Source organism: Anthonomus grandis, chromosome 8 (genome assembly GCF_022605725.1).
Source record: "Anthonomus grandis grandis chromosome 8, icAntGran1.3, whole genome shotgun sequence".
NCBI classification, from domain to species: domain Eukaryota; kingdom Metazoa; phylum Arthropoda; class Insecta; order Coleoptera; family Curculionidae; genus Anthonomus; species Anthonomus grandis.
Window position 1 is genome coordinate 5022563 of NC_065553.1, and position 17684 is coordinate 5040246.

General features: G+C 32.7%; 3 protein-coding genes across 4 annotated transcripts in view; 1 reads left to right on the forward strand and 2 right to left on the reverse strand.

Moving 5' to 3' along the window:
- Nucleotides 1-322: 322 nt before the first annotated feature.
- On the reverse strand, nucleotides 323-8415 carry LOC126739806 (tetratricopeptide repeat protein 30A). Of its 2 annotated transcripts, none has more exons than XM_050445625.1 (10): nucleotides 8261-8415; nucleotides 7194-7427; nucleotides 6157-6324; nucleotides 4917-5052; nucleotides 4686-4850; nucleotides 4358-4626; nucleotides 2874-3070; nucleotides 2607-2817; nucleotides 2165-2549; nucleotides 323-545 (listed from the first exon to the last, which is right to left on the reverse strand). In XM_050445625.1, the coding sequence occupies exons 1-10, from the start codon at nucleotides 8303-8305 to the stop codon at nucleotides 412-414; spliced, it is 1944 nt and encodes a 647-aa protein (XP_050301582.1). In that variant the 5' UTR covers nucleotides 8306-8415; the 3' UTR covers nucleotides 323-411. The 2 variants fall into 2 exon arrangements, with proteins under 2 accessions (XP_050301582.1, XP_050301581.1); XM_050445624.1 differs by lacking the exon at nucleotides 8261-8415 and adding an exon at nucleotides 7886-8046.
- A 5014-nt stretch (nucleotides 8416-13429) lies between these two features.
- Nucleotides 13430-14440, forward strand: LOC126739638 (uncharacterized). The gene is made up of 4 exons (XM_050445406.1): nucleotides 13430-13756; nucleotides 13813-14008; nucleotides 14057-14213; nucleotides 14268-14440. The coding sequence occupies exons 1-4, from the start codon at nucleotides 13516-13518 to the stop codon at nucleotides 14421-14423; spliced, it is 750 nt and encodes a 249-aa protein (XP_050301363.1). The 5' UTR covers nucleotides 13430-13515; the 3' UTR covers nucleotides 14424-14440.
- A 2089-nt stretch (nucleotides 14441-16529) lies between these two features.
- Nucleotides 16530-17684, reverse strand: part of LOC126739491 (probable ATP-dependent RNA helicase DDX43) — a 32609-nt gene continuing 31454 nt past the window's right edge. Inside the window, exon 10 of the mRNA XM_050445192.1 lies at nucleotides 16530-16887. Coding sequence (XP_050301149.1) covers nucleotides 16762-16887 — 126 coding nt within the window. The 3' untranslated portion in view covers nucleotides 16530-16761. The remainder of the gene's footprint in view (nucleotides 16888-17684) is intronic.

Genomic DNA, 17684 nt, shown 5'->3' on the forward strand with positions numbered 1-17684 from the left:
TGAAACTAACAACAGGACGAATGGGAATGTCACGTTTGTAGATTTCTGGTAAGCTATAAAGTCAGCAATGCAAGGATTGCTTGGAGTAAGTGTCTTTTCGCCCCAGTATTCTTTAATAATGAATTATTTAGTAAAGCACAAGTTTAGTATAGAATATTATACCTATTGTTCAAGTTTTTTGACTAAAACAGTCTTTTAAGTTTGTAAAAAATAAAGGATAACGTACCCTACTGAAGTAGCGGTATTTAACTCCCGTCTCACTTATTCCCCGGAGTGTCGTTGTTGGCCTGCATATAAATAAATCCTAAATTATAAAAACTTGTTCAGAACTTTTTATTTTATTGCAACTTTTAAATAAACATAATGGTATTTAAGTGAAATATTTTTAAACATGGTCAAAAACAATATCTTTTAATAATCTTGTAACTTTAATAATACTGCCTTTAACTGTCTGGCCTCGTAACTGACTGTCTCTTTGCCATTGGGACTTTCATTTTCTTCAGCCATTGTCGAATAGGCTATGGTTCTAACCCTTTTTCCATGAACTAAAAACAAATGCATAGTTTGATATAAATAAGTTTTTCGAAATTTCTCTATCAAAATTTGTGCATTGTCAATTTTTAAGTTCTGATGAATTGCTGTTTTATGAGTTCAAATATCTTTGAGTAATTGTTAATTCTTATTTAAATTGGCAAGGTCATATCCAATAAGTGACGAACAAATTCAGAAAACTTAAATATAAACATGCAAGTAGATACAGTTGAGGTTCGTCTACTGTGCTATCGTATACAACCGTATACTACCAACAATATTCTGATGTGGAAATGAAAGCGCCGACCATATAGGAAATATACGTATTCAAAATGTCTTAATATTTCGAGGGAATAAATTATTCCTACTCTTCGGCGGATAATATCAATTTAAATTAAACCAACAAGACGGTTGTCCTATTATTCATAATGCAAGCATAGTAGGCAACTTTTTAGAGACTACCTGCACTGATCACATTACTAGCACCAAGGGCACGATTAAATGGCCTGCCAGATCTCTCGATTTATCTCCTAATGATTTTTCCCTTCGAGGATTTATCACGGAGAATTATAGACACAGTCATGGAAGTGCCCATAATTTAGATTAAGTTTGTGGCAAGGTACCTGAAATACTGAATAATTGCAGAACACTCATGTTTAGTTCTACAATAGGGTGGGATATACCTTCAGATTGTTGATAAGAAAATTAGACGAAGTGGTTTTATAGCAGTAGTACTTTATGCAAAACTGACAAATTGGCAAATAAGATTACCCCAAAAGTATTGAATATGTTACAAAGAGGCCTAAAAGCTACAAAAAGTTTAAAAATATAATAAATTAGTTAATTAAGAACGTGTTTTTCTAACCAGAAGCCTGATTCAGTACAAATTATTTTGGTTAACTTTTAAGGATTAAGTTGGATAAGGTTGGATTGGTCAATTAAAATTCAAGCTGTTCAAAACTTTTCAGAAAAATCGGCCGAAAATATATGCCGAAACGTTGGCTTTGAAAGAAAAAAAATCTTGAACAGCTTAGATTTGAATTCACCGCTTATCCAACTTCACCCTTAAAAGTGAACACAATTGAACTGGGTAGCTAATATAACATATAAAAGAATTTTTTTTGCAGCATGCAAAAGTAATGAATTGAGCTTAAGTTTTCCTGGGAAATAATGATTTTTTTTAATGTTACTTTGCAGATTATCAAATACATACATCAACCAGGTACACAGAGACTAGTGGCGCTCTATGATGTAAATTTTTGCTCACAGTTCTAATCTATTGAAATAGTACGAAAAACAATTTGGTGCTCAATACTCTTTTTATCTGCAGATTTTCTTCAAGATAAAGATCTTTTCAAAGAAGATAGAATTAAGACTAGAGGCTAGATAAACCCTAGTATTCTTTTACAAATGTGTAATATAAATATGTTTTATTTGAACGAAAGTTGAAACTTAACAATAACTTTGAAACTAAAAAATGTTAAAATCCCATATGTTTTTTTTAATGTTATGTTTATTAAATTTAGTCAAGATCTCATGTGAACTGATCCATGTCGCACAGAGCCTTATAAAAAATTTAAAAGCTATTCTATTCTTGCGTAAAAATATTAAAAAAAAATATATATCAACTTACGTTCGCAAGCTTCCAAAAACTGAACGCACTCCTCAATAACCGAGTCTCTTAAGACAATCATGTGCTTGGCCAAGTTCTCAATTAGACTTAAAAAACACCGTTTCGTGTAGAACCAGGTGTCGGTGCCCAATTTTTTCCCGTAAGGCTCTAGAGACTTCATTACCCTGGAAATGCCGAACTCGTAGTTGCCCTTTGAACAGTACAACGTCCCAATAACCAGATTTACTATGCAATGGTGAAAATATTTCTTTTCTGGCTCTTCAAAAAACATCTGATCCTCTTCCTTTTCAATTTTCCTCATAAGTTCTTCGGCTTCCTCGTTTTGAGAGGTCATTATATATGAGACGCATAGGTTCGCCAAAATTATTGGGTTTACATTCAGAAGCTACAAAAAAAACTGCCATGAGTTACGAGAATTGTGTAAATGCAAGAAAATAATTACTTCTGAATAGCTTTTTTTAACCAGAGGCTCATAAAATCCAGTGGCCTCCTTAAACTTGTTCTCTTGCATGAATAAAACATGAGCCACGTTTAATCTCCATGTATCATGTTCATTGCAAAACTCTGCACTTTTTCTAAAAATTTTCTCCACCTGTGGGTAGTTTTCTAAGTCCCAGTAAATCTTTGCTTGTGCCATCAACACTGGGATATACCTATAAAGTTATTGATGGAAAAAATTAAAACATATTATTAAAAATCATAATTTTACCTTTCCAGGTATTCCTCATATTCCATAATGGCCTTTTTAACCACCTCTATGTCGCCTCTATTCCGGTGCTCTTGCACTTGCTTAGCCAGTTTTCTGAGCTGTTCGGTATGTCTGCTAGCCAATTCGTCAAACTTTTGATAGGCCTCGCTCGGGGATGTTTGTTGAGTTATTACTGCGTCCAAGAATTCATAGAGATACTAAAAATAATTGATATTTATTCTTTATACATGGCACTAACTTTATTCATTTAATTATAAATAAACGAGAAATAATATTCAAGATAATATCAAACTTAAACAGTTTTAAAGTAGAAAATGCCAAATTATAACAAATACTTAGATTTATTAGAAACAAAGCCGTCAAAAGTATTCGATTTGTCATAGTTCAGTGAAAATTAACGCCACAACTTTCTTTGAACCCAAAGGGATAAGATTGGGAGATCCAGCAGGACGTTCTACGATACCTTTTCTGCCAATCCATTGTCCAGGAAGTACGTCGTTCAAAAATGATTAATGGCAGCAGAATAATGTGGTAGTGCCCCATCTTGTTGAAACATCAGTTCATTTTCTAGAAGGTTATCATCTTATTCAAGTAACTCAGTTATACTAGGATTAATGGCGTCCTGCAGAACTTTTTGTGATTTTTCCGCATTAAGATTTGTATTAACAAAAAAAAGGTCCAACAATATGATCTCCCAGGATATTAGCCCATACATTAAGTTTTTGTGGTCGCTGCGTATGTGTTTTTTGAATTAGATGAGAATTAGTATCGCGCCAGTATCGACAGTTGTGTCTATTGACTTCACCATGTAAATCAAGGGAGCATTCGTCCGAGAAACAGATATTGTACAGCAAATTTCTCTCATGATTTAACCTCAATCTAATCATAAAAATACTCACAAAATTGTATACGATAATGAAAATCATCTTCATTTAGCTCATGTATTAGTTTGATTTAGACACGTAGGTACTTTTAGACACGTCAGATGCGGTAGCAAGTTTTCGAGCAGATGTATTAGGTTCCATCTTAACATGACCCAACAGTGCAATTTCTACCACTCAATTTCTCACTGGATGCTGAACTTAATTTTTTGTGTTTTGTACTGACCCTGTTTTTTGAAACTTCTTCATCAAATCCATTACATTATGATTTACCCTTTTATCTGGATGATTACCATTAAAAGCACGTGCTACTGCTCTAGCAGACTTATTTTGTTGATAATAAAGACCCACCGACTCAATTCTTTCTTGCAGCGTATAAACCATTGTTATCAATATTATTAATATCACCAGGACTAGATTAAATAAATACTTCGTGCTACTGTTGTTATTGCTCACTTCAACAAAGCACCGATAATAAAACAAAAATAACTAAACCAACAAAAGCCTCGAAATATGCAGGCATTTACTGTATATTTTGACGTTTTTGTCAGAAAAACTTGAATTTTTAACATAATGGCTCAAACAAAGGAATACTCTACTTACAGGAGTTAAGTATTTATAAGTCAAATGGGCATTTTCCGCTAAAATATCGGCGGCCAAATCATAACACTCGTGTTGACAATAGAGCAACAATAGATTGGCAAATGTCTCTGGTGGAAACGGATTTTGTTGCAAAAGAAATTGTAACTTTTCAAAACCCTCTGTAGGGTTTTGATCGAAATTAACTAGTGCCTGGTTGTGCAGGGTAACAGCATCCAGTTCGTATTCTGCCCTGGGTGGCATATCTGTCAGGGCTTCTCTTGCTGCGTCTACTAAAAAAATTAAATAAATTCAATGATAACAATATTATGAGAAAAAATCGTATACTTACTATTTTTAAGTTGATATTCTATGGCAGCCTTCAAGTTAAACGCCTCAGTCAAAGATGTTTCGTGCAGAGTTAAAGTGTTACCCACCGACCGAACCTCTATCCCTTCAGTTTGCATGCCAATGCTTAGTTCCGGATGGTCTCTAATCCCTTTTTCTATTATATCAGCTAAACAAATTATAGGCATGTTTATTTTGCAGTATATTGCGTAGAATATGCGTGCGGAAAACTTACCACAAAATTTTAAAGATAATCCATACTCCTTCAACTTGTAGTAACATAACGCGATATTATAAGCCAAATAAGGCTTAAAACCTTGGTTTTGAAGAGCACCATTAAATTTTACTAGGGCTTCTTCGTAATTGCCATCCTATAAGAGATAAAAATTTTAATATCTTAGGTGTCCCGAAATTACATCACAATATTTTAGCAGCCTCATCTTTGTCAAAAAATAAAACAAAAACTTCATATACAGGAATCTTAAAAAGTGAGTCGTTTTAATGTTACAGGGTGTTCTATAATTCCTATTGAAGATGGTTTTTTTGTTAATATTTTCGATACGCCTGGTAGTTATTTTTCGAAATTTTTATCGTATACTACTGTTATTGTTACTAATTGATTTTATAACATTTTATGGTAAAATGTATACAGGGTCGTTTAAGATTAGTGGTCAGCAAAGATAAAAATGTCATAACTTTTTTTCTAGTTACGTTACTTACGTACCTTTTTTTAAATAAAAAAGGTACTCTTGTCTTTTTGCGTTAGAATTAAGTCTCTAGTTTCAAGAAATTTTTTGTTTGGTTGATTTGTTTAGTATTTTCAGTTATTTTTTCTTAGCTAATAAGTTAATTGTTTTAATATTTCTCAATTATTTACAATTTTGAAATAAAATTTTAAACAAAGAAAACAGTTTTTGATCTTAAAATTAAATATTTGTAATAGTCTTATGTCACGTTTATACCTGATGATTTGTAACATACCTTTTAAGTTTATTAAATGTGATCAAAAATACTTTATGACTGTTGCAAGACATTTATGTCTGATTATTTCAAAAACGGACGCTTCTATCGAAATAAGACAAGAGCACCTTTTTTATGTAAAAATGTTGGTTCTTCTTAATTTTACTATTCACATAATTAAAAAGTAACCAGAAAAAAAATTATGAAATTTTTATCTTTGCTGACCACTAATTTTAATCGACCCTGTATACATTTTAGCATAAAGTGTTGTCAAATCACTTAGTAATAATGACAGTAGTATGCGATAAAAATTTCGAAATATAAAGACCAGGCGTTTCGAAAATATTAATAAAAAACCATCTTCAATAGAAATTATAAAATGAAAACGATTCACTTTTCAAGATTCCTGGATATGAACTTTTTGTCTTATTTTTAGACAAAGATGCAGCTGATAAAATATTGCGATGTAATTTCCGGTCACCCTGTATATTTTTTTGAAAGAAAAATACTGTTACTTTGTAAAGGAGGCATCCCAAATTAACTTCTTTATCGGGATCATCAGATGGACATGCCTCGACCAAGCTCTTTGCAGAAAGAACATCTTCTTGGCTGTACTTTATTGCGGCTTGTAGCTTCGTTATTTGGCCGACAAAGGATTTATTCTCTAGTAAGTTATTTGATACCTACTTATTTAAAAAAAAAAAAATATTATTTTGGGTGTTTGATAACTTTTTATACTTATGTCTGCATATTTATTTAAAAATTAAAAATAACACAAGAACATAACTAGAGGCAAAGTTAAGTTAAAAATGATTTCCACCGATTTGTCGTACACACTTTTGATAGCCAACCTTTCCCCAAAACTCTTGGATATTCATTGCTGAGATATGGTATCTCGTCACCCTTCACTATGTATATGAGACTCACAAATAGTTTCTACACTTTGTAAGTGTAGTGATCATTTTATCGTATGCTTAAGAATTAAGATGTCATTTTGATTGTAACATTTTATTTGTCATTTAGTTTAAACTGTGCCGATAATGGCATATGTATTATTGATATTTTGCTACCCTTACTCGTACCATCCTTACTTTTTGCACATTTCTTTCTACATAGAAACAACTTCTTTCTTTTGTATCAATATACATATATTCTTATAGAAACTCTTATAATTTCAGTTAAAACTTGGATGCGACTAACTTATTAACAAACAGTGGTATGTGATCGCTATATTAAAAAGGCCATTATTACTTATAGGAAATGAAATGTTTTTTTATTTCAATGTACTTGAAACCAAATTCAAAGTCTTGATCTCAAAAACTGTAATTAATTAAAAAAAAAGTGCAACAATTCTAGCTGTGTTGGACCACATGATCGATATAAGGTTTTGACTATTTAGGTCGACTATGAAACGTCACCTGGCTGTTATATTTTAACATTTCTTAAATATGTTTTTAAAACCGAGGCTTTTTCTCAGTTTTTGTTTTGGCTTAACTAAAGGTCAGAAACGTCTTTTTGAGTTGTAACTTACATTGTAACTTCCAATTATTACCTGAAAGGCTTGATCGTACAAACAAGCCTGATACAGCGACTGCGTATAATACAGTTTATAATCGTCATTTTCCGGAAACATTTCGGTCAGTTGCTCGTAATAACTGGCGGCATTATTAAAATCTTGAATGTAAAAGTAGCAATAGGCTAAAAGGCTGAGTCCGGCCCTGCTAGAACTCGACTCTGGAATTCCATGTAAGACTTTTATGGCTTGGCTGAATCGGTTGTCTTTTATCTAAATAAAGTTTATAAATAATCATTAGATACCCTTAAAATGTAAACAATTTAGGACAAGGATTGTTACTAAAATATACACTTATCGCTTTCTTAGTAGAACATCTCAAGAATATCTTAGGAAAAGAACATACAATATAAGTAGAAAGATTTTTCTTGGATAACTCAGTCCCACTTAATGATTTCCTTCATTTAAACTCTGCAATGACATTTAAAAAGATTTTTTTAATCCCTTTCATTGATATTAATTTTTTTATAATTTGCAAAAAAAAACTTAAATAAAGGATTACATTAGATTTTTAATTTTAATTATGATGATATGGATTATTCTTGGGATATCCTACTATTTATGGATGTTTTTGGACTTGTATTCTGGTGATGTCTTTATATTAAAAATTGTACTGCAACATGGAGTTTCTCAAAATAACGGAAAAATAATTAAATATGATCTGTACTTACTAGTGTATAAACTGTTTTAGTAAAATCTCCATCATTTATTACGTGAGCCGAATACATTTTTAAACAGAAAATGGTTTTTGGTAGTAAGCGCGCTATTTAATATTGCGGGATATTTGTTTGTATTATATAAGACGCTGGTTGCTATGAAAATGTTTGTTGGTATTGACATTTCAGTTGAGAAGAATGTTTTTTTTGCACTTACCGGGTGGTTCCAATATCAATCGATAAGTGATAAAAAAACTAAATATTGAATGTAGGGGGTGCTGCGATAATTTTAAAAATGAACGTATAAATATTATTATTTTTTAAGAAATTAGCACTCTATCTATTACAGTCTAGATTAGCTAAAAGGTTTAGTATCAAAAGTTTTATTACCCTTGATTCTCGCACCCTTCTTAGTTTAATGCTCTTCTTATCCATAGCTCTAGAGAACGTATGTTAATCAAAATCGTTATTTTGATCAGATTTTGGTCTTCTTAATATAATTGCTCTGCTCGACCACATTACCGTTACATTTTTAGAAACCATGTACGAAAAGTGCAAGGATTTTAGTAAAGGTGGTTGTATTGTAGAAATTAAAATGACAAGTTGTTCTAAAAACGAAGAAATAGAATATACAGAATGTTCAAAAATTTTAAATTAACAAAATTAAGATTTCATAGTAGTAAGCTTTGATATTGCTCTTCAATTCCCTCAATATGAAGTTGGCTGTCTGTTTTAATTACCTAGGTGTGAGTATCTGTAATTAATTATAGGTTTCAAAATTAATAACTTTTAAAACTATGAAAAGTACGATATGTTGGAGGATCATCGAAATGAAGCTGAAGAAATATATTTAAATAAATATCCAAAAAGGCGACAACCTGATGGAGCTAAGTTTACGCGTCTAAAAGACAACCTTACGGGAGTTTTGCTAAGGTATAATTCCCAAGACAAAAAGGATTCTATAAAACGCACTTTTTCTTTTTTCCTTGTATATTCATTGCTATTCCGAGCTTAAAGAAGTAGATGACAGATTATTTAAAGGGTATTAGCTAGCGCAACTGTTTCCCCGTTTGATCCACCCTGTATCTTTAACGGTTTCCAATATCTCCGTGTAAATGATTTTAAACTGGACACCCTGTACTCCATTATTAAAAAAAAACATAAAAGGCATTCAACTAACACAAATGAATATTTGTAAGGTAAGTGTGGTGCGAAAAATATTGATTTATGGGAATCGTGGAGGGTACATGAGATACAATATCTATAATATAATTATAACTTATATAATTATAACTGTTGATTAAAAAATAAGTCAATCAACGTTCAAACTTTAGCTAAAATAAAAAAGATCTTTTATGTATTTTATATACTACTTCTGTAGCCGCAGAGCGTCTTTTTTATCATGCAGTTCTGAAAAAAAAACTAAACTGCATTTAAAGAAATTTGTAAAATTAAGAATCAAATAAGTGTTTGGTTTCTTTAAATTCGTAGAGTAAAAGTAAATTAAAAAATAAAATAATGAGCTAAATACTGTAATAAAGTGCATATTAAAAAATATTTAAAAACATTAATAATCATATATGAAGGGCACAGGGGTAAAGGGAGCTCATGAGCATTTTTGTGATTTTTCAGCTGATCGATTTTAAGGTTAAAATTCTAGCTTACGAACGCTATGTTGCTTTTTTCAACCAATTAACTTTTTTTTTGTGAAGATAAAACAATAAACAAACTCCCTAAGTGTTTTGAGACTGTTTGTATTTCCGTTCAGTACAAAAAAATAATAAAATCGCATACAGGTACAAAAGTGACAGGGGAAAAAGGGGTCCATTTTATTGAAATAAGCCTGTTATTTCACAGTAATCATAACCTCGATCGTCGTTGGTGCGAAAGACTCCAAACAATATTCCTAATAGACATTACTATTGTAGATCTATAAAACCGACCTTATCCTTAAAATTTACCAATTCGTTAATTAGTGATGCGGCAGGTTTGAAAAAAAGTCTTGCGCTGCTTTGTTGCAAAACTTTTTTAAATGCTGCAGGTCCCGAAACTTCTCAGCAGATATTGGAAGCTGCCCTAAATGTATAAATAAAATACGTAAAAAACAGATTTAATAGTAATAAAAAAAATTGTACCTTCATAACTTAACTCAGGTAGCATAAATTCGTTGTCTTGAAGATGACGAACAGCTAATCGCGAAGACTTTCGGTTTTTTCCTTGCAGCGAAGCTGACTCCCAACATCCATTATATGTAGTGCGATACTGTATCAAAGGTCCTCTATTTATCTTAATTTCTCTGATTGGTCTAGATGGGAATGGCGACTTTTTTGCGTAACTATTGTCAAGAAATTTTCCCCAGCTGCGGAAAAAGGTGTGATTGACCTCGATAACCGTAAATGGAGTTGGGGAATGGCAGGATTCTTCCAATATTTTCAACCAGTCTTTGGGAAGATCTGCTCTGCTTTTTTGGTTTACGAGGCCAAAATTCTTATCACATTCCATATAGGAATGTCCTCGAATGAGGAACGTGATAGAAGCTGATTCTAACCTTTTCTCGTTGTTGACTAACTCTCGTTATGAAGAAAACGAAAAAAGGTAAATTTTTTTTGTTGGCCACTGCATGAATCACAAAATATTTGTAGGTGCTTTGCTTCTCGATCTAGATGGTTATATATGAATGAAGCAGTGGGCACACATCATCTGAACCCTTTTTCCTTTGGGTTTCTGGATAGACGTAAAAATAGCTCTCAGAGGTAGACAATACGTAAACATTAAATGCGTATGTTGATAGCTGCCTTTTGTAATAGGTATCATTTGTTGGTATATTTGGCGCTGGAAGATTCTTGGCAAAATACATACAAATTGCCTCTAAATTTGATTTTTTTTACTGTTCATCTTAGACATCCTCTTCCTACTATAAAAAGTTTCCGCTTTTTTCTTATGTAACGCGTTTTCTGTAGTTAATCTCTCCATCTCCCTGGATATACGTAAGATCTCCTCAGATGAGTTTTTCACCAGTTTTTCAGATTCTAAGTTTTTAATTTTTATTGTGAACTCATCACAGCTGCTACAAGTATCCGTTCGTGGATAACCAAAAAAGATATTGAAATCACGGCAAAACACCTGCCTCTACGACTCGTACGATATTTTATTGCCAGGGTGAAGTTCCTTAAACATTTTATGCATTTTCTTTATGTTTAGCTCTTCAGAAAGGTATATTTTTGAAGAGTCCTTCAGGCCATAATGACTTCCACGACCTTTAAATGAATTGAACCTGACTTGACTTATAGTTTCTACTGGAAGCTTATTAGAATGGTTTGAGTGCCTACCTCGTTTATCTTCAGGAGCATATCCTGTTTCCTTCAAGCTTGCTACCAAAATTTCCACTTTTTTTCTTGATATGACATGTATAGCAATAAATGCTTTACGGCACACGTCAAATTCCTCCGTGCTACCTGCTACCACAGCTCGCACCCTGTACTTGTAGGATGCACTGTAGTGCTTAGCACCTTCTCTCAATGTCTTACGTTGAACCGGAAGTACTGATATTAAGCCACTAAGGTATGAATTTTGAGCATTAGTCGAACTAAGCATGTTAAACTGCTTTAATATATTACATCTTGTATCACTGGGTACAACATCAAAACACTTTTTTAAACAGTTGCAATCAGGGCCCAATTTCATGACTTTGGAGTCTCATTTCTTATTAACGTCCCTTAATCTGCCGTAAGATTTTCTTTTTTTGCTCCTAGACTCCATTACACTATTTTTCAGGTTTAGTCCTTCATCACTGCTATGTTCACCACTTTCCATAATGAGAACTTTTTGAGTTTTAAGGATAAAACAAAAAAAAAGAAAACAAACAAGCACGCTCTCGTCTAGTAGAGCGACCAACTGACGCAATAATACTAAACATTGGAACAAATTAATTTTAATAATAGCATGGTTGAAACGCATTGCATGCAAAAACGCGCTCATTTCTACAATGAGTCGGTTTTTGCTCGGTTTACACGATAAATGAGCTCGTTCTACCCGTGTATAGCTTTTTTGTTTAAAGCAGATTTTCTCTTCAATGAGCACGTTTTATCTAGTTTGGAATATGGGAGGTAAAAGTACATATGAAATACTATCAATCCTGAAAATATCACAGTTTTGAGTAAAATTGCAATGAGCCCCTTTTACCCCTGTGCCCTTCATATGTTACGGTTATTATGTAACCAGTGGTGGTCAATTTAAGTGGATAAGGTGGATAATTTTTCATGTTTCGTTTACCGTTTACCACTAATCTTCTACAATCTAGCAGTGTGTTATTGAGAAGGAAATGCTGCACAGCTTTCATTATGTAAAATATTATTTTATCATTAAATGTACCTATAATATATGTACACAAAAAATTATAATAATATTACTATAATTAGTTTTTATTTTTAATCTATATTTAATCATTTATAATAAATTATATTTAATCTTTCTTTTTTTATTACCTTAGAACAGCAATATATAGGGAAGAGTTGGAAAATGGTGCGTACTTAATTAAAATAATATTTATGTCATATGATTTTTTTAAATGCAGATAGCTTTTACAGAAATGCGTTATTAGTTATAATTTATCAAATTATGTGGAGTTTGATACGGTGTGTGAGAATAGGAAAATTTGCTAGACTTCGCCTATCAAAGGTATACAAATATTCTTTTATCTTAATTAATTTATCAATATTTTTCTAACATACACGTTTCTTTAAGATAATAGTTTAAATATATTTATTTGCTAAACTGCCTCCTAAGGAAGCGACGACTCTTTGAAAATAGTACCGGAAAAGTGATTTTTACTCATAATTCTTGAAATAACCGTCATAAAATCATGAAAATTAACAAACGACCAAAGAATTGCATTAGACATACTTCTCATAAACAGAAATTTTAAAATTGTCAGTGGTGCAGAGTGTAGAGGGACACGGGTTTATTTTTTGCTTCAACTTCTTTGTTGTTTAAAAAATTGCTACGGAAAGTAATTTGTGGCAAGCAAATATTTTTTCTAGAAAAAGGAACTCTTTCAAAAAAAAGTCTTTTACTTTAGAAAGAATCTAAAGTCAAATATTTTTTCTACTTTTGTTAAAAAGCGGATGCTCAATATGACATTTGCTTGATCTTTTAAATCTTAACATTTTAGAAGAATTTAATAACTGCCAATATTTTGGCAAGTATTTAAATTTTATCTTAGTTTAAATAACTAATTTTGTTCCTTCTAAATATTTTTTGCAACACAGTCTTGTTCTTGGCCTTGGTAATCAAGTCTTTGTTTTGGTTTTATGGATAAAGTCTCATCGTGGATAAATTCTGACCCTGTTCTCAATTAAATGCTATTTTGGTTTGTTTTTGCCTTACAAACTGTTGCGTCTAGCTAGCATGCATCATAATAAACAGCATTATTAAAGCCTTCCATATCAATTATCTCAAAAAGTTTTCCTGATTCGACCGCTGCATCCATGATATTAAATTATTGCATTTGATGTTAACCTTTGTATGCAACTTGTGATTACAGTTTTTCCATCCTATGTAAAATTCACTCAGTGTCACCAATTGGTTGTCAACCAAATGTCGCAGCAAAGTTTTTTTTAATAACATGTTTACAAGCTTTTAATCTTATGTATTTACACTTTTCTGTTACAGTGTTTGTTTCGTTGGCATTTTATTTTTGTTTTGCAACGTGCGAAATTGACGAGAACCACCAAGAAATCAACAAAATGCTCTTAAGAAACAGCAGAACGTGCAAACATCGGCCCTATTCTCCGTTTGAACCATTTTACCGTCACAGCATTTTCGAAAATACTTTTTATCTAATTTTTATTGTAGTTTTGGGGATCATTTTTGGATTAATGTTTTTAGGTATAGAAACTTTGTCTTATTACTGCCAGAAGCTATTTTTCTTAATTTATGCCTAGGTTGTTTGAAAGGCCTAATGGGCACTTTTGGTTCCAAAAAAATAGGAGAATATGGTATGGATGCGTTAATTGATCTTCCAAAACCTCTAGATCGATATAGAGAAACTAACTTAAAGGGTCGAGAAGTATGTTATGACGTGGTGGGTTGGCCAGTACATCCAGATACTGGAGAAAGGACTGTTAGGATGCTGCCTTTGTAAGTATTGTAGATCAAAAATTTGGCTGCTATAAGGCTTTTTTCCAGAAAAGTAGAATTTTGCTTGAATATAATCTTTTTCCTCGCCTATCCTTTGGCCATAATCTTGAAAATCTGTTCGGTTTGTTGCTGTATAAGAGACTTTAAAGGGGAAGAAGATAAGTGTTTTAAGGAAATACATGTAATAAAATGCAAAAGTAAAAAGGTATCAATAACATTTCTTAATAGGTTGTTAAATTCTGTATCATATTTTTTATAGTCCTCTGGTCCAGAAATAGATATGTATAAGGAGAATGATTTGAGGGAAGCAAGAGATACCAGCTATGTTATTAACGCCCTCAGAGATAGTCAAAAGTCCCTAGAGCAACTCAATAAAAATAATATTAAGGAATGTAGATGCAAACCGCCGAAATAAAATTTAACCATAGGCTACATCTTTGTTTTGAATGGAGAATTATTTATTTTTAGAAAGACAGCACAAATTTTTTATCAAACAATTTAATCCCTTTAAGAACATTTGTCATTTGTCCTACTATTCGATGCAAGAAGGTTCCCTTATTGCAATAATTGGACCTCTTGTAGAAATAACAATCAACGGTTTTCTGTTGGGGAGTATAATAGCACAGCAGAACTTGCACGCCTGTAAACCACTTCCTGATAGTCTTGGGACCGTGAGTGTGAAGTTCCAGTAGAATTTTCGGTTTTTTTCTGTCAGTCTGGTCAATGATTTTCGGATGTTGGCAAGTCCTTCCACATTGCGTCGTTAAAGTATATAGTCCCAAGAAGCTGCATAGCTCATGCTTGTCTTTGGGAACTGGCCAATCTTTGACACTCTGAACTTTTTTCTTATCAACAGGAACTCCTTGAGTGGAAACGACGTGACCTAGCTACGGCACAGCTCTTTGAAACAGATGACATTTCTTTGCGATCAACTTTAATCCAGAAATTGGTCCTCTAACTGTTTTCCTACCACAATAATGTCTGGAAGGTAAACCAGGTAAGTCTTCCAGGTTAGCAGAATTTTTTTCCGAACACCAGTGTTTTTACCGTTAGTCAGGTGTGATTTAAAACCATAATAGTCAACTAATTTATTTACACACTTATCCAACGAAACACGTTAATCACTTACTCGAGATAGTTATTTTCACCGTATTTATTTACAACTATTTATGTTTGATTTCAATCTCGCCCCAATATTCGGAACTTTACTTCACTGTACTGACAACTATCGACGATGCGGCTCCTTATATACTCGGCTGACCATAATTCCGGAAGATTCGCTGACCTCCGAGACGTCGTGCGGTGTACCACCTGTATCATTCCGGAAAAAATCAGCTGGTTTCTCGGTTTTTCTAATATCGTCACCGTTATATGAAAAATGCGGTCAAAAAGTCCAAAAAGGTAAATTTTACAGGAGACGAAAAAACCCATTTAAAACTAAGATATTTTTGCTGTTTAATTTACTCTTCTCTAATTTTGCGTTATGAGTCCTTACGAAAAGTGTTATAAGCGGCACCAACAAAAAGTTGGATTTTTGGACACACGACCGTTCAAAGACTACTTGAAGGATTTGAACAAAATGGTTATGTCGTGGACGTAAAAACACCAGTGCATCACCGTATTAGTCGGTCGTGAAAGTGTTGGCGAGAATCCGGGAACATCTACCTGTCATCGTGCACAACAATTGCACATTTCAAGGAGAGAATTCTCTCTCGAATCTCCCATCGAATTCTCACAAAAGACTCTCACAAAGAACGGCGTGACAATATAAATATTGAAAGCGCGGACTTAGGTTATGTTGTTGTTTTGTTCAATTGATGGCTCTGCTACGAGGCAATTTGCCAGCACGATTTGTGATTCGGGAAAACCGTCGGGTATGTACCCTGTTCCTCGATTCGACACTTTCACTATATTAAATTATCAATCACAATCGAAACTTTTTAATGCACGATGTCGCCTCCCGCACGATGCATCCGGCCTGGTTACCGGCGTGAATAGGATCAGCTACCACCGTCAAGGGGTAAGGAAGGGTCTGGGAAAGGTATTTAAAAGATAGGAAGGACGAAACACCACGTGTTAATAAGATGAAGGATAACGCGGAAGTGGGATAGAAACTTTCACAAAGTTTAATTCTGAAATGGACGTTGTATTGACGGCAAGAGGTAGGAGGGGTCAAGGAAATCGAAAGGAAGGAAATCGAAGGAAAAAAAAGGAATCCGTAGGATAGGAAAGGACGAGAACAACCACGTGTTGAGGATGACTGAGGACAACCACAAGGATGACGAGGCTAGTAGGTTAGTAGAGTTAAGTTATTGGGGACTTAGGTTATATTCATGTTAACGTAGAAACTGGTGGACTTGTGCACGTTTCATTTGTGGCTCTACCTATCAACGTAAGCTCAAATAATTGACCCCAAATTATACATATTTAAGTGCTTAAAAAGCATTTAGAAGATTTATGAAAAAGTAGACGCAGTTTTCGGTATGACGGTTCTGATATGAAACGTTTAAAATAAAAGCGATTTTTTCCAAAAACTTTTATTTCTTTAATACTGTCATTCAACTTAATAAATATATTAATTAAATGAATATTTTATTACAAAGTACTTATTCGCGTATGCCATACAAAAAATCTTAAAACTGAATGAAAGAAAATATAAAGGATTTCTAAATATGGATAATTCATTAAATTAAGATTAGATTCTAAAAGCTAATTTAGAAAAAAAGAGATTCAACCTAGGATTACTTAGGCATTTACCATCTTCTTCCTCCCCCTCTGCCTCCGAATCCTCGACCACGCCCAGACGTACCCTCTTTCTCTCTACGTTCTTTCATAGCCTCGAATCGCTCGGCCATGCTGTAAATTTCTTCTGGCACATACTAGAAACCAAAATAAGCAAATAAATAAATAAATACTTTTTAAATGTAAATATGAACGTCGGTACGGTGTTCGAGGATCACGCCTATACCGAAGCACTAAAAAACGCGAAAATGTAGATAGTTCTGTTTTTTTTGTCCGCAGAATTACTGTGGGCATGGTTTTGAATAATTTGACTAGATACCTATTCCAGCATTTTTCAAAAAATGAACAATTTTCAAGAAATTTTTTGGAAAAGTCGATTTTTTTTCCAAAAAATTTTACAAAATACCCATATATCTCAAAAATCAGTAAAAATAAAACTTTGAACATATTTACACGTGTTTCTAAGAAAAAAAAAATGGTTGAAGAGGTCGATTTTATTTTTTCTGAAATTGCATTCAATGCCTAGAAACCAAAAACCAGTGAAAAAAAAACAAATTTGAAAATTTCCATACATATACATATATATCCTGAAATGATTTAACTATACACCTGTTTAAGAGTTTTCAAAAAATGAACAAAGTTTTGAGAAAAAAACTTTACACATATTTCTGGACCAATTTGGCTAGATACCTGTTTCAGCGTTTTTTTTATAAATGTACACTTTTTTGCACCAAATTTTGCAGAATTTTTATTTTTTTTTATTTTACAAAATGTAACTTTTTGTACATGTTCTTGAAGTGATTTAACTGAACAATACGTATAAGTAACGAAGTACTAATATTTTGTAGTATAAATAGATGTAAATATAGATAAAATGTTCCTTTTTTTTAAATTAAGTTTATTATAAAATATAACGGTAATACTATAACTAAAA

Bases quoted from the DNA above. Each gene is read 5' to 3' on its own strand.
- LOC126739806 (XM_050445624.1), bottom strand. From the start codon at position 7,942: ATGTATTCGGCTCACGTAATAAATGATGGAGATTTTACTAAAACAGTT. The intron at 4,627-4,685 runs GTAAGTATACGA...TAATTTTTTTAG, and splicing joins AGAATATCAACTTAAAAATA to TAGACGCAGCAAGAGAAGCC. The intron at 2,550-2,606 runs GTAATTATTTTC...TTTTTTTTGTAG, and splicing joins TTAAAAAAAGCTATTCAGAA to CTTCTGAATGTAAACCCAAT.
- LOC126739638 (XM_050445406.1), top strand. From the start codon at position 13,516: ATGTATTTACACTTTTCTGTTACAGTGTTTGTTTCGTTGGCATTTTAT. The intron at 14,009-14,056 runs GTAAGTATTGTA...GCTTTTTTCCAG, and splicing joins ACTGTTAGGATGCTGCCTTT to AAAAGTAGAATTTTGCTTGA. The intron at 14,214-14,267 runs GTATCAATAACA...TATTTTTTATAG, and splicing joins TAAAATGCAAAAGTAAAAAG to TCCTCTGGTCCAGAAATAGA.